This window comes from Anas platyrhynchos, chromosome 1, assembly GCF_047663525.1.
Source record: "Anas platyrhynchos isolate ZD024472 breed Pekin duck chromosome 1, IASCAAS_PekinDuck_T2T, whole genome shotgun sequence".
Taxonomy (NCBI): Eukaryota; Metazoa; Chordata; class Aves; order Anseriformes; family Anatidae; genus Anas; species Anas platyrhynchos.
The window spans coordinates 161,942,689-161,968,154 of NC_092587.1; the positions used below are offsets into that span (position 1 = coordinate 161,942,689).

Here is a 25,466-nt window from a genome sequence, read left to right on the forward strand (position 1 = left end):
ACAGTCAACTTCACTGTGATACTGAAGCTTTTTTTTTAGCCCAACTAAGACACAAAGCAAAGCTGGCCAGGTGTCTCTAAACCACAGAGCCAGCTGCTCCTAACCAAGCTCACAGGAAATAGCAAGGAAAATATGCAGCATTTGACACATCTGGAATAGATTGGAGAGTCTTTGAAAACTGTGTCCCAATTCCCTTCCTCCTGCTGATGAGATTTCAGGCTACCAAACTGCTGCATCAACTAAACAGGATTAGGTAACGTGTACATTTTTAACCCTACATATTGTTTGTCCAAAGGAGAATTTTTGCAAGTTAGTCCAGCAAAAAAATAAAAAAAAATAAAGGGGGGGGGGGGAACAACTGAGTATCTGTAGGAAGCTTTCCATAAAAACATAGTAGAGCAAACAAAAAATCAGTCAGAAGACTGCTATTTAATTTAGGAAAATTGATACAGATGGAAAATAGTACTAGCTGACACTAGTAAACATAGAAAAGGAATCGATACTGCATGCTTTGCACAGTTGCATTAACTCATTAAAAGAAATGTTCTTACAGTACTGTTGCCATAAAGCACAAGATGAAAAGGAGAAGAGCAGAGAATAGAGATTAGTAATTATTTTGCCAACTAATTTGTCTGTAATGCCAGAAGTACTGCAGTGTGCAATTTTCAATGTGAAACCCACCTCCACACCCAAAACAAAAAGCCTAAGTCTTAATTAGCAAAACAAAGCAATGTTTTATTATCTCCATTTCTTTTTCATAAGGACAATGAATGCAAAAGAACACAGAAACAAACAGCTAAGTTTAGAAGGAACTTCCAATCAGATATTGAAGATAACACAATTTTATTTTCCATAAAAAGCTGGGAAGTGAAGGTGCCCCTAAAGTTTTAGTCACTTTCAGTACCTCTGAAAGTTTAAGAAAATGAATAATGTAACCAGTTTACATATGCATTTTTAACATTCATTATAGATACAAAATTGAATATAGCACTAGCTTAAAACAACATAAACCTCATTCTTAATGTTAGTAATAAAAGGCAAAATTCTAATACAAAAAGAAAAAATGGAGGAAAGTATTTGTAATTTTTCCCCAAAGGTGCAACCAATGTATTTTGCAACTGAGATTCCAGTTGTACAAAGGACTGAGAGATGTGTTCTCCTACTTAGGTAGACACATAAACCATTAAACATTAAAGGAAATCAAATGTGCATGAACACAAGAGAGTACCCCTTAAAAGAGATGATATTTATAGGAAAGTAATGGTATAACTTAAATGAATACTGAGAGAAGTGCAACACACTTTTTCCAATTTCAGAGCTTTAAAAGTAAGATTTCCTTCATAGGCTATTTCCAAGGTTTAGCTTAAATTAGTTTATTCTTACGAGATAGAGTATTTATTCTAAACAAGCATTCTAAGACAGCTTTTTTTTTTTCATTATACCCTAAGAGTGGGTGTTGAGTTTATATTAAACTGGAGACTTCTTAAACAGAGCCACTGTTATAAGTCAGGGGATACATTTGCAATACTCTGTTTCAGGAACAAAGGTGCACACACAAGGATCTAACTGCATAACCAAGGGCTACAGATGCAAGGCTGTCCATCCCTGCTAACATGAACTCCATCTTTTAATAGGATTGTGCATAAAAATAAGGGCTTTCAGGATCAAGCCCAAAACAGATAATAAAAATCCATGTGAGGAAAGTTGTGACAAGACAAACTATTCAATGCTTTTACCTCCAAAATTACATCTAACAGTAATTATACCCTTAATGGCCAAATTAACAAGAAAATATGTAGTCACATGAAGATTAAACATAATTTGGAGAACATGCTGTTGCAAAATATATTTTGCTGTAATTCCTAAGAAGCAACTCAAACAGTAATTTATGCAGAATTATTTACAGGGGACTCAACATGGAGCATCAGCTTTAAGTAAAACAGTATACTGGTTTGAATTTGATAAAATATTGATGAGTACAAATTTGTGACACCAAGGAACACTGGGTTTTAGTAAACTTAACAAAAAAGTTCTACATAATTATATAATTAGATGAATCTAAAATATAGAAAAAACTGCCTGAACTGGTTAATCTGAATCATTTAATGCATTTCATTTTACTCAAACTTCAGGTCAACAAGTCAGTGGTACACACGTGCTGTGAAACAAGTTACCACTTACATCTGTCAGATACAACAATCACAGATTAACCAAATCTGACTGTACCTAATCTATACTAACAGATGGTTTGTTCTTACTTCAGCACTATCTTTTTAATAAGCACATATGCAAATGTGCTGAAATAAAAGGCAGCAATTATAAATATTTACTAGAATGACCACAGTGGGCACTTGAGCATAAGCCATCCTGTCATTCATTTTTGAAGCTGTATCTTCACTAATTTGTCTTCTGTTTTTAGTAGTCTTCTATCCTATTAACTTGGAGGGTTACAGATCATCTGGAAATCTCACACTGGTATAGGAAAGGAATGTCTGTTCGATGCAGTCTGAAGATAAAGAAAGAATCGTACTTCAGTTCATTGGAGTGATTAACCATAAAGCAACACTACTAAATGATGTTAAATGTAGAAGCAGCAAAGAACAGCCTTCCCCCACCCATGTTAGGATGGCACAAAAAGTGAAAATTTACTATTATTTTGTCAAAGCTACATTTCCTAGCACCAACCTCAGAATATTTTATGATTTTAGAGTTAACATTTGTTGTTTATTAAGAGTAATAGACATTGTGCAGGAAGATAACAGGCTACTTAAGAAAAAGGCCACTGAAGTGTGATAGCAATTAATTTGAACTTCTCGTTTCAATACTTAAGACACTTCAACAAATAGTATTTAGGTGTCCAGCTCTCTAAGGAAACTCCATACCCTTATCACCTCGTACATCCCGGTGGTGAGAAATGCTTATAGCTAAAAGAAGCCATTGAAGTCAGGTAGGACAATTCATTAACATCACTCAATACTGACTAAGGCCTTACTGTTTTGCCCTAAAACAGATTTTAAATAGCAGGAGAATAAAGAATCACAGACCATGTTTTCTACACTCTCATTCTTCTCTACAAGGTACAATTTTCAAATACCGCTTAGTCCTCATGATTTTTAAAATGTTTTTACACTTCATTATACTGAAAGCTAATGGATATACATATGTTTTCATACAGTCTCTATTCTATGAATTTCAGCATTCTGAAAGGGTTACCATATTACTAATAAAGTGAGAGACACGTTACTCTTACAAAAAGGAAATGCTGCCATATAGGTGCCATTTTAGGTTGATTACTAAAATGCAATATACTATTATTTACGTTCAACTTACACATAGCTTTGGCAAAACGACACATTAAAAATAAATATGTCCCAATGACGTTAACAGGTTCATTCCATGATCAAGAACAATTACTTATCATTGCTGTTTTTATATGTATATCACTGTCTTATATAAAAGGAATCATCTTTTCTAGGCAAACACCGTTTCAGTGTTTTTCAGACTTCCAACAACGTGTCACTGGTTACCTCATATTGATCCTGCGTGCAATCTTGCAAAAAGTTAAGAAAGTCTGCTTTATTACAAACAACACTGCTTCACAGTTAAGTCAAAAGATGGCATTTAAAACATTTTAAGTAAAATGCAGAACAGTGAAGATGCTACATTACTTATTTCTGGACTTAAATTTAACTCATCGTGCAGTTTAACTTAAGAAGTTAAACACAAATGGAGACCTTGAGTTTAAGATAAATAGAAGTCCAATAGGTCCACCTAATGGATAAAACATTTTTAAAAAAGTGAGTATGTGCCAGACTGATTAGTCAGCTACCTGAAGGATATATAAAGCACATTGTTGCATACACAATAATCATCCTTGTACAAGACTATCTTAAGCCAGTCATGTAAAGAGAGGCAATACTTATCTACTGTTTGCATGTTCAGACCCATGTCAATCAGATTTAATATGCAGGCAGGTTGGTGCTTCCTAGCACACTGACAACAGGTTGACTATTAAAGCCAGTTTTCCTACACAAAGTACAGTATCCTGACAGGATTCTTGCATAGGATAAACAACCAGTTCTGCTTTGTTTTTGTTACTGATCATTAGTTCCAGGGAGGACATGGGGCAGCAACGAGGACACATTGTTTATTTTCAAATTTAATGATTTCAAGAGTCTTAAGACAGTCTCAAGTACATGTAGAACATATGCAACATTCATGACAGATGTTGAAAAATCATGCAACAGCAAGATGTTCTTGATGTGTGACTCAAGTTTGATTTTTTTTTCTTTATTGAAAGTATTGTTTTCTTCTTAGTTTGCCTGGGAGAATCTCATCTCAATACTAAAAATTGCTTACCTTTAGTACAAGAAAAAAAATCTTGTTCTGTGAGCAGCTGCCATGCTTTCAGACATATTTCTAACTTTAAGATAATTGACAAAGCCTCGAAAGAACAGGAGAAGTCCTGGAAGTGTAGAAAATGCACAAAATTAATTATATCAACCTAAAGTACCCTACAAATTCTTAAGATTATTTAAAAAATTCAGATTTTATAAAAACAGTGAGATCTTTACACATCACTCACAAATTTAACAAGCAAGTCTTCCACTTTGATCTTGTGTGATATAAGAATATATCGTTATGGAAGCCTTTTCTAAAATTTTGCACTCATTCTCAGTTTACATACCATCTGCTAAAAAGACATGAAAAAAAAATAAAGGAAAAAAAAGAAAAAAGAGATATGTTCCACATTATCTCCAAGCATGCTTTGGAAATGTTTAAGATTAAAAATGTACTGCTAGTCAAGAGAAAAGAAGAAACAAGTCAGTACAAATTGTTCTAGCAATAAGCCAATGATAAATTATAGGAGATTACGACTTGAGATTTAACCATCCAGGAATATGCACCTGACCAAGAGGAGAAAGAAGAGCAGTCAGTTCAAAGAAAGTTGCTCAACTTGTGTTATGATTTATTTGTTAACAGCACAATTTAAATTATTTTTAAATGTTTAAATTTAGCCGCATTTGAAATAATATCTCTGCTCTAATAATAAGAGCAAGAGATAAAGAATTGTCACACAACTTACAGATGTAACACTGGAAATAACTAACATATGATTTTTTTTTTTTTTTTAAACCAACACAGATTCACACACTGGACACTTCAGCAACAAACTCAGAAAAACACGCTGTTGTATAATGAACAGCTCTCTTTGCTCCATTCTCTGCTAAGTAGACTCCAACAGATTATTTTACCTCTGTCAGATTTTCCCTGATCCAACAGATGGATTTGCCCAAAATGTTGGGGTTGAAATCTGAATTATACATAAAACAGAGAATCTGGAGAGCAATTTATCCTAGAACAGGTTGTACTCTCTAAGCAGGTCCCTGTTTTTTTTTCCCCACAGTTGAGCGAGGGACTACTGCCAGTGGTTCAGACAGAAAAAAAAAAAAAACAATTTTTAAAGGTCCAGGGCAGAGCAGATGAAGAAACTAGGGTGTTTCCCTTAACTATAAATGTCATGCTATTCATTTGAGAGCTCATTTTTGATTTTGACATGCATCAAAAAATATGGTATTGTTAAATATTTTCAAAGTTTATGGAAAAAAGAGACCCCTAACATTTTTTCATCATCTAAGACTGAGATGTTGGTACATTAAATCCTTGTACTTTCTTACAGCGCATCTGGTGTTTGCTTGTAAGACAACACTCTGGATAAGATCAATACTCAGTTGAGTTGAATCCACCAGGAAAAGTCTTTGGTTAGCTTAGCTATGCACCTCGGTGTTTAAAAAGCAATCTGACCACAAACAGAAATTTAAGTTTATCATAAATACATCTGCACTAGATAACCCAATTCTCCATGTAGAATTATTATACAGGGATTGGGTTCATTTATATGTTTAAATGAACATGTAGGTTCCTTTAAGATATATACACATATTTACTGAGATTCCAGAAGTTCAAATGAAAATCCAAACAAAAGTTAACAAATTTAGCAAAGGATTACATCCTGTTCTCTTACATCTTAATAAACAATCTCTATGGTTACTCTGGTATTTTGCTATGTGATGCACTTTTTCTTCCTGCTGTCCCTGCTGAGACCCTGACTGTTTCCTACGCTCATTTATTTTGTAAAATAGAAATTGGCAAGCAAAAAGCATTTACTTTTTTTGCTTCTTTAAACCCAAGTCTCCATAGGACACACACCAAAGAATAAAAAAAAAAAAAAATCCAGATAATGCTCTGCTAACTTTGACCTACAACAGATACATTTATGTGATTAAGCTGAATTCTGCATGGAGAATAATGTAGTAGGATCTGGATCAAAAGTCTTCTACCAAAGCTGCTACACTGACATTATCAGAGATAGCCCTACAATCAACCGAAAAGCAGCTGAAACAGCAAAAGGTGGACAGGAAGATTTTCAGGTGCCTGAAAGCATATTTTCTGCATTACACGTGCTGGGAAAACAGTCCAAGTTCAACCCATACTTTTATGTTTCACTGTTTAATGGAGGAGGGAAAAAAATACACCACAGAAAAAAAAACACTTTCCATTGTGTTCCTCAAAAAGAAACATTGGCTAACATTTAAATTTTAAAATGAGAATTGTCTCTCTCTCCAATTTGTTCACTGTGCATGACAGGTCTTTGGAAGTAGACCATTTCACATTTCCATGAAGTGTGAGCAAATTTTTCCAGACTTTAAACGAAGTGAAGGGAACATAAACAGATAGGTGAACACCAGAAGAGAGAAAAAGATAGCAGTACATGAGCTCAAGTATGTCAAAGGATCATCCAAAAGAAAGACTCCAGTTTATTCACTATGAAAGAGACATAGGATATACTACTTCGCATGTTCTGATTGGGAAGTTATCTGAAACAATGAAACACAGACTTGGTTGGCAGAACTCCCATGACTTGATAATAGTCCTTCATTTCCTGCTAAGTAGGTCTATGGGGGTAAATCCTCCTGTAGTATTCTAAAATGCTGTTGGTCTATGTCATACAAAATGTTTGTAAGACAAGGGAATGCTAACTGCTGCTATGCTAACTAACAGCGCCTTTTATTGCACGCTTTGTGAGGTTAAGAAAAAAAGTCTTCTAACAGTTCAGGCTGAAAATAAGGCTTTCCTAAATCTAAGTGATCTGGCTTCTGAATGTGAAAAGTGCTGTGAAAGACTAGTAAAAAGAACTACAAATGCACAACTTTTTCTATATGCCTCAAGTAGCCAACAGTAGAGCAAGCTATTAAGAAATCTGATGAATACTCTTAAACTGTATTGAAAGAAGGATATGGAAAACTTTTTTTTTATTGTTATTAAGGATTTTTGGCATTTATTGTGAAACAAATAAATCAGAAACAATCAGAATCTCTCTCTCAAAAAAAATTACTCAACATTTTACTCCAACATTTGTTGTAAGTCCGCAGCTGAACTGACTCAAAGGGAAGACTGCCATCTACTGAATCAGCAGCAGCTTACAGTTTCCAGAGCAAGAAAATAAAATGGATAGCAACATTCACTCCTGTAAAAGCATATCACTCCAGACTTCACATTCAAATCACAAAATCCATAGTAAGAAAAAAAATTATAATGGTTGGCGTTTGAAATATCAAAATTAAAAACAGATAGAAAGACAGAACTCGATGTGTATAAAGCTTTGAACACAGGCATGCAGACCTCTTCAGAAAAAGCTGACGTCATGGAAGCACTGTGATCAGAAAGCATGAAGCCATTCTCTTGTCTGACTGAGTAACTACTGATGCAGCATGCATTTCAAAGGAGTAGAAAAGGACATTTCATGACCTGTGTACAAGACAACTGACTCCACCTTCCCAGGATCAGTCACATTTCATAAGATTTAAAACTTGACATACAAGCATATATATGTAAGTACCTGGTATCACTTACTTTCACTGCGTTCTCTGCATAAAGCCTAGAGGTTTTGTTACACAATTCTGCACCCTTAGATGAGCATGAGCAGATTAAAAAGCACAAGCTACAAGTCTCAGGTATGTACGTAATTACAAATGTAGAATAACATTTTGAGTTGGATGTTATTTGAATAGTCTGCAGTCCACACAGTAACACTACGGTAATAACCTGGTGAACACTAAAGAAATAAGAACAGCATACAAAACTATCAAAAGCAAAAGAAAAATATATAGCTAAACACCTTACAGAACTCTAGCTACACGGACATGATATACCTTTCAGTACTTCATCAAAACAGAAATGTTTTCCATTGCCACTTACCAAGTACAAGGAATATCCACCAAAGCCAGTACTGTCCATTGAAATATCCAGTAAAGTAATCTGAAAACTGGAATTCATACAGAAGAGTATGAATTTTTTTTATTCTGTAGCAAGAAAGATGACTAAGACACATTTAATGCTTTATGCAAATACAGGAAGCTGAGGAAAAACTAAATTAAAAAATACATATATACTGTATTTTCCTAAAATAGAAAACTGGTATTTGTGCCATAGTTTACCATACAAATAACACTTCCAGTACCAGGTGGTCTTTGGCAAAGTTATTTCAAAAGCTCTAAGATATATATACACGTATATATACATGTATATACATGTATGTTGCATATATTACTTGCCAGAATCATCTGACTTTTTCTATTATAATGAATCACCACTGTCAATTTCCTACCCCCCACCCAATGCCTGCTGTCCTGAACACATTACGGCAGCCTGCTGCTTTAGATATTAACACCAAAAGCCACATTAGTTTAATCTTATCAGACAGGGATGTTCTGCTGACCCCTCAAAAGAAGAGCTTTTGACCTTCTGTATACCCCCTACTGTTAATCGCTGCCAAGAATACCAGCCCCATAAAGACCCCCAACTCATTAAAGTCTTTTCATTTTCAAACCAGCATTCAGTTCCCAGCAGTGAGCTGAACGCAACTAAATGAACCTTGAAGAGGCATTTCAACTGTTCCTGTTAGTGACCATGGTAGACAGTTTTGTCCTCTCTGATGTGGGAGGCAGCTGGAAGGCAGGGTGTGATGGTATTGGAGACAGGTATCTTTGCCTTTACCAGACTCCAGACTGCATGCTTCACTGATAAAAAAGGCTAATCAAATGTCTCCAAAACTCACACAAGAAGTAGGAATGCGGAGATGTGTGAAAAGTTGCCAGAAGGAATAAAATAACCTATTTAGTAGCTCTGTACACTTTTCATACACTTCCCATCCTACTATCATTCAGTATGTTTACTGCATCCTGCCACAGCACATCCTATTTGTCATATCCAGTGCACTTCTGTAGTTACCAACCAAGAAATCATGTGATTCAGGCATTATTTTCTCTAAAATAACCAGAGCCGATACTGGACAACATATTCAACCAAATAAAAAACAGAGCTGTTAAAAGAACTGTTAGGTTTTTGTTCCCCTCAAGTAACAATGCGTTGAGATTCACATTTTCTTCACAATAAAGCCAGATCATCAGGCTCAATAAAAAAAAAAAAAAGGTAAGGTAAAGAAACAGCATTGCCAAGTTGAATGAAAAGAACAATTTACACTATCACTATATAAATACTAGCATATCTATTATTCAGCAAACTAAGCATTTTGTATTTTGACAGTTCGTTAAAAGACCAAATGAATATTCAACTGCAAGAAAGTTTACTGCATTATTAATCCCACTTCACCTGGTAGCCAATATTGTAAATTTTCTTAAGCATGTATTTTTTCTTTTTTTCTTTTTCCTTTTTTTTTTTTTTTTTTTTAAAACTTACAGTTTCATTTAATTGGAAAGAAGATGTATTAAAACCACTGACCAATCAATTACTCGCCTAACATGCATTACTCTAACATTTTTAAGCAAAAGAAATCATTGCTGCAAAATTCACTGAACAACAAAACTATGTTTTTGTTTTCTAGAAAACAAAACAAAACACTTTTTTCTGGATATATAAAAGTGACACAGAGAAAGCATATGTAAACTAGAACTGTTTAGACAGTATATAGTGTCTACTATAGTACCACTGAGCCTGAGTGAGAAAGTTCAGTGCAAGCTTTTTGAAAAGTTTGAAGCAAAGGAAATAAAATTTTATGTATAAATGCACACTTGCATGTCACCATTAAAACAAAATTGTTGGCATATATCCTATACACTTCTGTTATTTTCTCCAGAAGAGGATACAACACAGGAGGTTTATTATCTTGACTATGAAGAAAGCAGCCCCGAGGTCTTGGAACTGGTCAGCTCTAATATTTTGAGATTAGTAACAGACTATACACAAGATTTTAAATGCAGGCTATGACTCAGTAATTCTTTAAAGAAGTTTAGCATGTATTCATTTTAGTGGTTGTTATGAGCACATTCTCAAGTAGACAGGAATAATAAAACTGACACAATGAGCAAGTTCTGGCCTCTGTTTAGTATGCCTCGAGGAAAGTTCAAAATAGCCCCAATGGATACACAGTTGAAAAATTCATGTCTTCATGCCCATTGAGATAAACTCCATTCCAAACTCCAAATTCCAACTAATTACACCAGAACTGCATCTGATCTGGTAGGATTCCTCTGCCCTGGGGAAGCAAAAAACTACCTCTCAGCTGTAAAAAGGATGCAGGATGTCTGCCATAAGGACCAGGTAATCTCTCCTCTCTACAATCCTTGCGCTAATTGTACTAAGAGCCAATCAAGTTAGATTACTAGCACATACAGAAAAAAAATAATTCAGAGTTAGCATGGTATAAAAGATGACTAATGACCAAAGATCCTTAGACAGGATGAGATTTTAACATTGTGTCTCAGATGCGTAGAACTCAAGTTCAGAAAGAATTACCAACTTCCACCTAGCATCCACTTAGTCAGCTAGGGAACTTCTAACATACCTTTCCGAAAAGCATCTAGTCTCACACTAAAAGCATCAAGAAATTGAGTATCTGAGCTAGTAAAAATGCAGGCACATATTTGATTTTGACTCGATTTAGTATGTATGTGCTTTTCTTTTGTCCTGTAAGATACAAGTGAGAAATGCTTTTGTTTGCTTGTTTTGTTTTTTTTTCCCCTGACAGACTGCACCATTTATGTTTCTCTTTTAGAATACTTTCTGAGTAATACGATTGACATTTTTGGTACTTGCTCCACTTCTGCGTGATTTTTAAATAATAAGAATGAGTCACTCCATTTATCTTAACTGGAAGATCAACACAAAATAATAAATCAGATAAAGACGGATTCAGTTTCATTCTTCTTAAGCACTTATGAAAATATAGTAAGTAAATTCCCTACTAAAGCGAAGGTTAGAGAAAGTTCTACTCACTCTGTTAAATGCAGAATTTAATATAGTTATTTTTAATTCTTTTACTATAGATGCTTGGATAAATTGTTATGGCTTGGTTCTACAAGCAGAATCAAAAAACATACCCGTACAATGAGAATCCATTTGATCAGGGAGAGACCGAATCCACAGATTGCACCATACCTTCCAGCTATGGTATTTGTTATACAGAAGGATAAACAAAATCCAATCCAGTTGAAAATAAATGCCACTATAAAATAAAAGAAACAGTAGCTTCTGTTAATCTGCATAGCTAAGCAAACAGACTTAACATTAATTTCACTTATAAACTAATAAGGACATGCTTACACAGTCAGTAGGAGTTCCATTCTGGTAATTCAAGACTTCAGAGATTTACTTTGAACCTAGGTATTCCCAATGGTATAGTCACTTAATAATAAAGCAAATGGTAAACAGGCTGTAACCTACTACTTTAAACAAGAGAACATTACAACATTGAGGAAAGTATTACTTTGCTACAGAAGTCTGACCAAATGACGCTAGATAAGTAAGGTAAATGCAAACAGAGGGCTATAGCATACAAATCTGAATTAAAACAAAAAATAAACCTTGCTACACTTTTATAACCAAAACCAGAGTTATGTGCACACATAAATGCATGTGTCAAGGCTGCATATTCAGCTTTATCCAGTTTGGATAAAACAGAATAAAGTATCTGATCTTGCTCTTTAAACACAGTATAGAGATGAAGATAAATTGAGAAGCTGCTGTTTTACTGGTTACTGTCTTCTTTTTTAGATGTATGTCCAAGCCCACAAACGCAAAATTCAAACAGTCTGTAAAACTGAAGTGGAACTGTAAAGAAACTGATGTTCCAAAAGAAATTTTGGAAGACTCTGCATCATCGCCACAGTCGTTTTGTACAAGTGAGAAGACATCTTGCCTAGGGTAGCGATGAGAAAGCTTACTTTTATGATAATTACAAATCTTCAAAACAAAGAAAAACTTTGAACAAATGCTAATAAAAAAAAAGAATAAGCATTTTATCACATAACAGCTACAGCACAGCATGTTGGCAATCTTAATGTTTGCCTAGCTTCCCAAAATAGAAAAGCTTTTACGTTTGAGAAAGTTTGGATACACTGTCCTGAATGCAAGATTTTCCTTTTTAAAGCAAGCTCTCTGAATTTGACATACTTTTAAGAGTAACAGATTTGGGAAGCTAGTTCTTCAGCATCTGACTGTTCCTGCCTCAGCATAACAAGTTACTGCTCTCTCCCATCCTCCCTATTAGTCAAGCTACAAAGGGTGACGGATCATGGCTCCACTGATAGGCATGCCAAAGAGGACAAAAGACAGGCAAGTTTCTAATGGGCTATGGGAATCCCCATCATACTTACAATTTTACTGTGTACATAAAAAGATAAGGATTTAAAGTACCTAATAGCTATTTTTGCACATAATAAAAAAAAAATCCCAATCAAAGTATATGAAGGGGAAAAAAGTTCTTATAACGAAATCTGAACACATCAACAATTTTATCGTCCTTTCAAATTAACCTAGAAAAACATTCAAAATAGAATCACTGGATGAGTATTAGACATCCAGTCACTGGATGAGTATTAGAAAGGTATTTAACCTTATGTTATTTGCCCAACTCTTGAAAGACAAGGAATCATCTTCCAGTACAGTTCACAACAGCTTCCCTCCCCCTCCCCACCCTTTAGTCAGCGTGCTGTTCCATCAAGTTACAAACTGACAATGAAAACAGGAAAGAAAAAAAACTATATAAAAGTTGTAAACTACCCAAGTTCACATATTGCAAAAAAAAAAAAAGAACTATAAATATTGAGATTTGTTTTCTGTATAAGTTTCTGTCCATTTCTAGAAAAATTCTGCAGTGAGGACCTAATCAAAAATCCATGTCTTCAGCAATATGAGAAAATCATTACTTCTACCTCTGTAAAATTTAAGCAACACCCTAGGGAGCTTCCCCCAACATTTCCTTGGCATTGCATCACCTTAACAAATGCTGAAGTCAACGTGTTTTCAATATTTCCTATTGCTTTTTTTCCCTCCCTTGTGTCCTATCTCTACTTCTAAAATCATCTTTATTGTCTCATTCTGTTTAAAAAAATAATAATTCTTTCCTTGCAGAAATGCATCTGCAGTTTCTGAGCAGACTGCAACAAATTATTATTTTTTAAAAATCTATATTCAAACTGCTCTCTGCATCAAGATTAGGCTCATTTATCTATCTTCTTCCATCATAGTTTCCATGTATATCCTCTGTCAGTGATGCAAATTCTCTGAGTTTTGTGGCCTACACCGCATCTGGAAAGAGTTACTAAAGTAAATTTATGTAAAATTTCTGTCTCACATAATTACTGCAATAAAAGTTGTCTATATCTTTCATCTCCGTATTGCCGTTGTTAAACCATAGCATGAGTTCCGCACCACACCAAGAGAGAAAATAAAATGAGGAGAAACTAATGGAACAAAGTACCTACTGCCTTCTCTGTCTGCAAGATGGGGACTAATAAATCGTGCAAGCTTCTTGTTGCAACAGATGCTACCATCTGCATTCTGTAACAAAAAGTGTTCCTGAGGTTGAAAATTAGGAGAAATTTCTTCTCAGAAAGAGTGGTCAGGCACTGGAACATGTTGTCTAGGGAGGTGGTGGAGTCACCATCCCTGGGAGTATTTAAGGAAAGGTTGGACTTGATGCTTAGGGACATGGTTAGTGGATGACATTGGCGGAAAGGTGATGGTTGGACCGGGTGATCTTGGAGGTCCTTTCCAACCTTAATGATTTTATGATGCCTGTCCTTGAGATGATTAACATTCAGACTCCTATGTGAGCTCAACTTCCTACTACTGGCCTCTTCCCTTCAATAAATTTAAGACAGAAGCAGCTTTACAAGAGGAAGAGGGATAAGCTAAAGATATTTTTTTTCTCCAGTAAAGTCTTCTTGATATCGTGTAGTGCTCACAACATCTTATTTCTTTCTGATTTGTAGTGAAAAAAAACAGTTGAAATACAAAATGCAGGATGTTCTAAATGTTACAGAAGTTTCAGAATTTGACATTTCAAACAAGGTCATCCATAAACTATTTGAAAAACTAAAGCCCTCTTCTGAGGGGCAGGGATCAGCATATTATTTTTGATATCAAAAATAATAAAAAACAAATGTTTTATTCATCTGCACTTCCAAGAAAAATGGAGTAACACAATCCAACCTGGTTTTGCAAACAACCTTGCATCATTGGAATTTTTTATACTGTAATAGACATAGGGCAAAGCAAAGATTATGTATGATGCAGTATACTTTGCCTTTACTATTTTATTAATCCATCAAGAGTACCACCTCTTTCAAAAAAAGTTTTTTTGTGTGTGTAAAAAGTTGATATAATTTTTATAAGCTCCTTTTAAGTACTGAAAGGCCATGATAACGTCTCCTAGAGCCTTCTCTTCTCCAGTCTGAACATTCCCAGCTCCCTCAGCCTTTCTTCACAAGAGAGGTGGCTCCAGCCCTCTCATCACCTTCATAGTCCTCTTCTGGACCCGCTCGAACAGACCTACATCCTTCTGGTGCCAGGGGCCCCAGACGTGGACACAGTACTCCAAGTAGGGCCTCACAAGGGCAGAGTAGAGGGGGACAATCATCTCCCTTGACCTGCTTGCTGGCCATGGCCCCATTGATGCAGCCCAGGACACAGTTGGCTTTCTGGGCTGCAAGCACACACTGCTGGCTCATGTCAAGCTCTTCCTCCACTGGAACCACCAAGTCCTTCTCTGCAAGGCTGCTCTCAATGAGTTCTTCTCCTAGCCTGTACTCATGTCTGGCATTGCCCCAGTCCAGGTGCAACACCTTGCACTTGGCCTTGTTGAACCTCATTAGGTCCACATGGGAACACTTCTCAAGGTTGTCCTTCGGATGGATCCCTTCCTTCTGTTGTATCGACTGCACCACTCAGTTTCTTTTCATGATACCAAACATAGAACTGGTCTGAAAACACATGCTGGTTCCAAATTTTAAATACAGGTCAAGTCTATGACATGATTAAAATGGCAACTATATACACATAATGAAACCATGCTCAGTTATGTCCTTTATTCCCTGCTTTGTCTGTCCAAATACTTGTGTTTTTTTTCTTAAATATACAGCAAACACCAAAAGATCTTAAAGTTTCATACCTTCCCTAGGTTTACATGCACCACCAGAAAATGCTCTTCCCACTCCTGCATAGAATTTATTCCATTCCTGAATTGGTATACATTTTTCCTCCTTCCATAAAGAAAGAAGTGATTGTGTGCGAAGGTCAGCCAGGCTCCCCTGATGATCAAAGGAATTGTGCTTGTTTGCATCTATCTCCTTCCAACATTTGCTATTTCAGTCAAACGACTTCCCCTTAGTTTCTCTTGCATGACTAAGGGAAACCCGCATAGCATTAATACACGCACAAAGAAGTCAGGTTTCCTAAATTCACACCAAGGAATCCTCCCACTGGCAATTTAGACCATGCTTACCATTTCTCAGGAAGCATACAACAAGAGGCTGTGCTCATCTGGGTCTTGGGCTACAATTCTGCCTCCCAATTTATGCCTGCTTGCAATGCCCCAGGTAGATATCCTAGCTTGTGTGCAATTTATTGTTCATTTGATCAATCTACTAGGTTTTAAAACAGCGTGGACATTAGTTTCTGAACTACTGTTATGGGTGTTTTCTGTTCCAATATAACATCTTGAACTAAATTTACATTTACATTTCTCTGTATTGTGAGAATTGTGAGAATTTTTTTTGCTGTTGAGTTGTAGATGTGTTTAAATTGGCTGGCCACGTTATTCAAAAGTGAATCACATCTCCAGATGAAAACTTAAACTTCAGCTGTCTCAAACATTTTTCTCCTTTTCTACCTCCTTATCAACCCATTTGTGAGATTCGAATTAATATTTAGTTTTTCCAGAGCAAGGATTGCCCAAAGCCCTCTTCCATGGTTTCAAAAAATCCAAATGAATTCCACAATTATTTTGGGGTGAAAATGCTAGTAATATTCTAAAGCACTCCTTAAATACAAGGGAAAAAAACTTTTATTACTGTCACTTAGCCAGGATAAGCCAATCGGACATGATTCAAACTTCCACTATGTGCACAGTAAGTAAAAAAAATTTAAGAAAACATTTTTGGGCATGACAGTTACTTGCTCTGTCACCATTACAGCCATGTTCAAAATGATAAGAAACAGCTCACAAGTTCCTCCTTTTTGTTATGCATACAAAAAGTTACTCTGAGTAACGCACCTACTAACTTCTTTCACTGGCATTCTGAAAAGTTTATACTATGCTGTATAGGGCACATCTGACTAAAATACATAAATGAAAAATATATTAAGTGGTCTGGTGGCATAATTTGCTGCATTGACTTCATAGATTAGTTTAGCTTCACATTAGAAACTGACAGACACTAGCCCTGACCATTGGAGAGCAGATTATTCACTTAACACAATCACAGATTTCAAAAGTGACAGCAATTTCTTAAAACAGTTTCACCACTTAAGCTATAAAATAGGTCGGTTTCCAAATTTTTCTACAAAGTTTCTGAACGAAGTGTTCAAGCAAAAAGCACACAAAACCCAAAAACATTTTACAAACACAGAAAAGATGCTCAAAATACCTGCTCATGTAAAGGGATTTTATTCTTTAAACTATATTGTCTCCTTTTATTTAGTTATGCTGAACACAACGGTATTAGATGAGAAACAGATTTGTAATTTGCACGCACCAAGATCCAAAATGACAAAACAGAAGAGACATCTGGCCACTAGATGGCCTCAAGACAAATATTTTTGCAATTTAGGCAGCTACCACTAGATGGTAGCTACTCATCACTAGTTGATTGTAGCAAGTAGGCAAGAACGGTAAAAAAAAATGTTTAATTTTTTTAATCAATTTAATCAATCAAAGTTTAATCAATTTAATTGATTAAACTTTGGCTGAATAAAATGAGGTAATAAAAAGTAAATTCTGTTTTTATATTTAAAATAAAGGTAATAAACCCCCAGGATCTTACTACAAGTGTTGTACCTAACAGTCACAGAAAGGATGCAGGAGAGCTCATCCAGAATGAATCATTCTTTCCACGATTCTCTTACTACACCACAGCTCCTGATATTGTTGTCCTGAATTTTAACTACATGATGAAATTTACTCTAGATTCTCAGTGTTCTGCCACCTTTACTTCCAGCATTTAAACATATTCCACCCAGGAAAAAACAAACAAACAAAAAAAAAACAGATAGCTGTTCTGAAAATTTCACTTCAACTCCTGCTCCCTTAAGTCTACATAAATCTAACCTTATTAAGTTAAGCTCATTTTTATTTAATTCTCTAATCTCACCATATAATGTTCATTTTCCAAGTTTTTTTCACGTCTATACATGCAACGAGTTTTCATTAACTCCTCATACTGTGAACACAAACACCAAGTAAACTATATAAATTCCCATACATAACTGGTATCAAGTAACAGTTAACACAGAGACCAATTAAGCATATGTTTTTATATATACCTTGCAACCTGTTTTATTTTGAAAGCACTCATTTTATGCATTTCATTCAAAGCTGATCAGAGTTGACAGTTATATAGTCTCAAAATGATCAAGAAAAAAAAATATGATCTACAGGGTATTTTTGACAAATATGCAGAAGTAGTGCTCCGTGCACTGTCTCAGACAAATGACTGATTTGAAGAGGAAGAAGCCAGTTCATCCGAGTTAGCCTCTCCATTCTTGAAGATGTGTACAAGGTTCTGGGTGTGCAGTTTTGGCCAACTGCATTTGAGTATCATTGGAGTCTTTGCTTCTGCATAGCATGAATGTTACTTCTACCATATTCCTAACTGCAAGCTAACAAGTCTGTTTTAAGCTCTGATAAAAAGGACTTAAAAACATTTTAGACCCAAAAATTCACCCACTTGACCTCCCAGTGCAGTGCTAATGAAGGCCTGGACCAGGACTTGCAAGAGCAAGTTCACACAATAAAGAACTTCCACAGTAAATACTAGGTTAAACACAAGACATTGCAGCACATAGGGCAGGGGAAGAAAAGAAAAAATGAATAAAACCCTTCACCCCAAGAATACATACCCTTTTTTTGGTCCAACCACAGACAGAGGTCAGACTACAAAAGTCACTTTGTCACCATACATATATATTTGTATATTTGCTATGAGAGATATAAAAATTATAAAAAATTATCCAAAGATTCAACCCCCCAGTTATCCTAGTGATTTATATATCAACACTAAAGAGCTTTCATAACCTGTACCTCTAGCTTTTAAATCAAGAGACTACAAAAGACATAAAAGGTACATGAACTAAAATGAAATGTAGGTTGAAAGACAAAGGGGATTTCAGTAGATAACCAATCAGGTTTCATCCTGATGAATGCTAAAACGAACAGCGGCATCCCCCACACCAAACTTTCATAAAGGCTGCCAGAGAAGCATTTCAGAACAGGGAAATATCTTTAGAAATGATAAAGTATCCAAGTGGGAAAACAAACAGCTTTTTTCTACAAGTAATTTCCAGTGGCTAAATCCAAGTTTGCTCAACACAATAGGTAAGTTTTAAGACAAGGCATGCACAACATACACAGGGCCTGAATAATTGTAGAAGTAGCACCAGCTGCAATCACATATTACCTAAGACAGTACATATTTATATGTTAGTGGTTAGTTTAACCTCAAAATAAGCGTGGCTGGATTTGTTCCATAATTAACTTAATTCACTACACTGACACAAGTAGCTTTTATATGGCACATCATTTCTCTCTAAAATTTCTAAGACCTGATGGCCAGATTTCTGTGATCCAGCCTTTAAAGGTTGTAGTCAAACTAGAAGATGACAAGATTACTCAATTCACAGTTAACAGTGCAGTCTTACTACATCTCAGAACATTGTGATTTTTCGTCCCCTTATCTATGAAAGGTGCCACAGAAAAATAAGTGCAACACACTTGCTACATCTGGAACAGTAAGTGCTTACATCTCTGTACAGGTAAAAGTAATAGTAATTCATTACAGTACATTAATTCAGTTTATCACAGTTATCTTTCATATTCCATAGAAATAAGGTAAAATTAAGATATACCTCAATAGGTCTGCAATACCAGATAACTTACTGAAAAATGCCAACATGAAGATGCCATCATTGCCCACTCTAAGCTGATCTGCATCACTGAAATCATCTCGTGGTGGATACTCTTCTTCCTGGATTTACAGGTTAGTGATAATTTAATTAAAAGTTTATTCTAGAATAACTATCTTTAGGACTAAATTATTTTGTTTCTAAATCTAGAAAAGAATTGACATTTCTGTAATATGTCTATATCAAGGAACTCCAGAATAAAAATAATTCATATCAATAAAAGAGGCTTATTGGTGCTTATGTTGACAGAGACCAGAAGTAAATCAAAATTGCTGTAGAAGATACATACATATCGTATATTCATCTTAAATGAGAATAGAAATTATTTCAGATGAGTACTTTAAAAATCAAAACCAACAGAATTCCCCTTTCTTATTGAAACTATCTTGGTATGCAGCCAAGATGTTAAAAACTTAGAGCATACTATGTAATGATTTTATCCATTTTTTTTTTTCCCCTGACAGAAAGGCCTTTTAATACTTTACAAACTATGAAGATTTAGAATAAGGTGTATCTTAATATTGCTGATGCAAAAGCACAGCACTAATCAATTTATAGATTATCCAACAACCTGCTGCAAAACAGACATAAAGCAAAGAAAATCTCTAGGGACACTAGAGGGCATGAGTACGTTAAGATTGTTTTAAAGACTTCTAAACTCAGAAAAGACAATTCTTAACTTACACAAAAGTAAACAGAGATATCAGTCAAAACAATGCATAAATTTCTCTGGTCATGTCAAAATACTAGATCTTAAAATACGGAAATTATGAGTTTGTTTTGTTTTTCAGTGCTTGATTGTCAACAGGACTTGGTAAATCTTATGTACTGTTCTGTAGGCTGGGAAAGTTTTCTGTATGACAGCTCTCACTAAAGAGAGCATGATGAAAACTATAAAAAACAGTTAAACAATATGTTAAGTAAACAACAGCAAAACAACACAGGATGATACAAGTCAAATAATGCTGCCAGTAACAGTAGCAATCTGGTCTATACAGAAGCAGGAGTAATATTCTTTGACTTTTCCTGTACTTTTTCTCCAACTGATGATCTTAGTGACTTAGAACTGAGATAAGGCGTATTCTATTAAAATAGTAATAAAAAAAAATCTTTAATCTTCCTTGATAATTTATTTTGCTGATTGACCCAGATCAAACAATTACTAATGAAATAATGTAATTCTGATTTTAACACGTTATTCACTGACTGCACCAAATGTTACTTTATGCATGTTTTATCCATATATATAAATATATGGATATATTCATAACTAAAAGGGCATTAAACAGTCACAATGATCTAGAGCTCTGTCATGGGATTGACATATTCACCTTTGTGAACAGTGCAGATTAATCTACCAGGGTATAGTGATTACAGTTAGAAGTATGCTAGAACAAACTGTACCAACTCCAGGCAGCCAGCACTACCCTTCATAACATGGCCGTGAAATTCCAGCTGCTCTCTTTCCTTTCAGATTAATTAACCAGGCCTCTGTATCACAAGGTATTTTAAAACCATTGCTTTTCCAATGAAATCACAAAAAGCCAGTCAAACGCAATCTTAAGAAGCCATAATTCAACTATATAAACTTTCAAATGTCCCTAAATGGTCATCTTAAATGATTATGAAAATATTAGTTTGTTTAGCACAATTTTGCTACAGCTGCAAGACTGATGGGGAAAAGTAAAGGAAGGACTGAAAATACATTAAATAAAAGACTACATTTGAACATGTTTATATCAGAAACATATGGCTCAAAAGTTCGGACTATTTTCAATTTTAATTTCAAAAGCTCTGTAAAATAACTTTTTTTTTTTAAATAATTGGCTGGCTACTGTTCTTCATACTGGCATTTCCATATCAATTATCAAATTTGCTCTATGCAAATTGTTCCCTCTGAAAAACAAGATTTGGCTTAGCTACAGTAACAATTTTAACAGGTTTCTCTATATGCATGTTGCTAAGGCTTACATGTGTAAGAAATGTGAATCAATAAATAATCCAGGGACATGAGAACAGGCATTTGCAATAAGCATGAACAACTTATTGCACTCTATTGCAAAAGACAATGATAGTAAACTAAGCTCTATTTACCATCTCCAAAAATTGGCATATTGAAATTATCAGAATCTTTAACAAAATGAAATAGCTTCCTAACATTAAACCAGATTTAGCCCTTGCTTACATCACTTAGTATCTGGTTTTACAGTCAGTCCCACTGCTCAGGTCCCACTAATATAGGCAAGACAGTGCTCTCATTTAATCTGGTTAATGTCAACAGTCTTAACTTTCCTTCAAAGTATAATTGTTTGCCACCTTTTTGGTCCCATTTTTGAGGAACGAAAAGGGACAATGCAGAATGACTCTGTCCTCTCAGCTGATGCTCAGAAAATGAACAATTAATGACATTTACTGAATGAGAATGATTATATTTATATTTTCTTCTTTGTGACAATGTCATTGATATCTAATTATATAGAGAGACAACTAGTTATCTACACATAGTTTATACATATACACATGCAAACTATTGATTTTTGACAAAATTAGCCATTGTAAGGATCACAGGGAATTCATTTGATTGTTAAATATGCTGAAATTTGTATAAATAGAAAAAAAATGTATTCCTATGACCAGGAAAACAGTTAAATAGCAAAATATATTATCAACATGAATATCAAACAAAGGAACTTCTTTAAGCTAAAAAACATGAAATAGTACACAGCATCTATTGAAGGCAAACCTATTAACTCCTCTGGAAACAGTGTTCTCTGTAGCTATCTTACAAGAAGAGGGCTGTGTTTTTTTTCCCCCCAAGGTTTTGTAGTTTCTTTTAAACTGAAGCCTAGCATGGCATACTGTGAGACAAACACCTTTACTCAAGGAAAGAAACAGTGTTTTCAGTAACCCTTTGGATAGCTGAACTGGTAACTCTTCACAATGCAGAGGATTTACAGAGAAAAATTTCATGATGATATCTTCACGCATACAAAACAACATGGAGAAGTTAAGGAGGAGGAGGTGTGGGGGGCATAATGAAACCCAGAAGCATTTGTTTGCCAATAGGAAAAATCATAGTTAAAGTCTAAACTAGAGAGAACTATACCATACCTCGGGACGACTGAGGAATATTTCATCAAACAGACTCCTAGACTCCCTAAACTGGGCGTGCTAAGCATGTAAAAACAGAAAAACGTAAGACAAATGCAACTGAAGAGCATTAAGTAAAAGCCATTCATTGCAACATACAAACAAGCCATTTACCTGTTAGCAATATGTTTGCCCATTTAAATTGACCTTTTTAAAATGACCTTTACAATTTGAAAAGGAAAAGATGAAAAGCCAGCATAACTAATGCTATCACAACTGATGACAAAAGATTGCTACAATTTCTTTGGTACATTGAGCTAACTGGGAGAATTTGAAAGAAACAGAAACATAGATTTTGTGTAAATTTTAAGATTAAATACACAAAATCAAGTACAAAAAGTATCCATAAATTTTAAGTTTGGATTGTTCATACAATCTATGGATGTGGGGACTATGAAGTCTATAATGTGATCACGGTAATTTTTTTTTTCATATCGTCCCCATCTCATTCAGGAAAAAAGTATGAAAGTAGTTCATTAAATGTGCTATCTTCTTATACCATTTTCCTTTCTTGTGCTCAATTAATAGGTTTGAAGCCTTCTTTACTGCACACTTTCGACTGTACCATGAAATAGTTACCAGCTTCATGTGTCACTCGAGATAAGGGCTCTGACTCTGTCCACATTATAGTAGTGAAGAAACACTATATCCTCATTTTACAAGCAAGAAGCTAGAGGCACATCATAACATAACTTAAATCCTTAAAGCACTAACTTCATAAACCTGAAAATTAAAAATGGAAAAAATACATTATGTAGTTTGTGTACATTTTGCAAAGTGTGTAATACAGAATTCAGACACTGCGTGCAGATGTCACTGCTTGTGGTCTCAAAGATAATGAAAATGAGAAAATAATTGCAAGCTAGTAAAGTCCGCGTGACCTTCCACAGGTATGCAGAGCTAAGGATCAAAATCCTTCCCCTCCAGATGGCAAACCACCACCCTAACCATAATGTGACTTTTTCCACAGTCTTAATACCAAGTCTTTAATATAGCTTGTATGTTTATGCATGAGTGTGTTCTGAAAGGGAAAAGAGAGGGAAAAAAAGGACAGGAAAAAGAGAGGAGAAAACACAGAAGCAAAACAAGCAGAAACTATCAAATTTGAGATCCTTAGCAGTCTGAGGCCCTTAGGTACACTGAGGCAGCTTCTGATACAGTACTGCCTTAGTCTACAACTTTCCAGTTAATTTTTGCTTTGGTGCAATGATGATGTGTTCCTACTCATTCTTCATAAGTAGGTGAAATTCTTATAAATTTCATGTAAGTGTAAGCACTTGCTGAGTTCCTCTGTGCGTGTTGGAGAAGCATGCATACCAACAAGGCTTCATGCAAAAGTTCATTTATCCCTTTGTCACCATAACCTACTCTCCTATTTCTAAAATCTAGATTCCTCCTCACCTCCATTTTACTTACTGTTCTTCTGCCTTGGCAATTCTTTCTTTACTGATTGACTGCTCAATCATTTTACTCACTTTTTTTTTTTTAATACGTTCACATTTTCCAAATACCGTCATTTCCTTTCTTCATCTCCACAAGTACCTCCTCACGAAGCAACATAATCTTATCAGTGTTCCTTCTCCATTCCTATTCCCTTTTTCTCACTCACCCACTTCAGCTGCTCTTCCAGTACTACATTTTGTCTTCACTTGGTTTCCTTTCTCCACCAATCCCAGTTTATTCTTTTCCCTCTTGCTTCTCATTAAGATCGCTCTGTGCTCCTTACATACCGATGCTCTCCATTCAGCTTTGCCTGTTTCCATTTTGACTTAGACCCATCACCCTCACCCTGCCTGTGCTCACTAAGTAACCTCTTTGACCAACCGAAACCAGACTACTCTTCACAAAAGAAAAGCTGTAAGCTTTAGAGACTCGGTCTTTGTCCTTTTACCCTTCTACCTAATACAAATAACCTCGTGGTTATGTACTGATCAAAGGTCAAGAATAATAAAACTATGTCACAGCACACCAGAAACTCACAGTTCCAGTGTTTTCACCAAAAGTAGTCATGAGCAGTCGTATAGTGCATTTACTTTTAGCCTGATAATCCTATTCTGATACAAGACATCTGCAAATGTTCTCTGGTGACAAAACATCTGCAGTCCCATCTCCTTCAGACTTATGAGCAGTCTGAACTTGTTCGTGGAAGACCATCTCCACAAATGTATTAAATTTAAAGCTGTATGCATGTACTATGGAAACTCATATTTTCAATAACTGAATTTGGCCAAAGTCAGGCAGATTTTCTGAGAATGAGAAAAGATGTTGCTGACACAGTGACCTAAACATGAGAGAATTCAAGTGCTCCAAAATAAAAAGGCTTAAGAATACAGTTTAAAAACTATTGTTTTTGCTTAACTCTATTCTTAGAATTGGCTGAATCCCAGCCTAAGTTTTTTTTTCCAATGAAATTCAGGTCAGGGACAATTGCTTTTATGTCGAAAGCTTTCACCCCATAGGGTTCCAGATGTACGAAGTTCAAAGCAACAGGAATCTTGCAATAAAGTTGCATGTGCCCCATCTGAAGTGTCATAGGACTGGTAACAGTACCCTTAAAATTAAGGTTTGGGTTGCTAATGTTTTGAATTTAAAGGTTTTTACATAATTTCAGATTAAGGGTTTCTTTCGGATCAGTATTTCGTCATAAATTGTACTTATATTACAAGCAGTAACAACAGACAACTTAATTACTCTAACAGAAGCATGGATTAAAAGGTTATAAGATCACCACCTCCTAGCAGGAACTTGGCAAGTAACCATGAAAAATATTCCAGATTCACTGCTACATTTAGTAAAATAGACTTGTACAACACCTTCACTGGTGATGTTACACA

General features: G+C 35.3%; 1 protein-coding gene across 2 annotated transcripts in view; it reads right to left on the reverse strand.

The window, feature by feature from the left end:
• Nucleotides 1–714: 714 nt before the first annotated feature.
• Nucleotides 715–25,466, reverse strand: part of NDFIP2 (Nedd4 family interacting protein 2) — a 47,186-nt gene continuing 22,434 nt past the window's right edge. Inside the window, exons 4-9 of one of the 2 annotated variants that reach the window (XM_027442956.3) lie at nucleotides 22,594–22,653; nucleotides 19,457–19,544; nucleotides 11,400–11,524; nucleotides 8,260–8,326; nucleotides 4,360–4,465; nucleotides 715–2,506 (exon numbers count right to left, since the gene is read on the reverse strand). In XM_027442956.3, the coding sequence (XP_027298757.1) occupies nucleotides 4,362–4,465; nucleotides 8,260–8,326; nucleotides 11,400–11,524; nucleotides 19,457–19,544; nucleotides 22,594–22,653 (444 nt within the window). In that variant the 3' untranslated portion in view covers nucleotides 715–2,506; nucleotides 4,360–4,361. The remainder of the gene's footprint in view (nucleotides 2,507–4,359; nucleotides 4,466–8,259; nucleotides 8,327–11,399; nucleotides 11,525–19,456; nucleotides 19,545–22,593; nucleotides 22,654–25,466) is intronic. The other variant, XM_027442965.3, reaches the window with a different exon arrangement.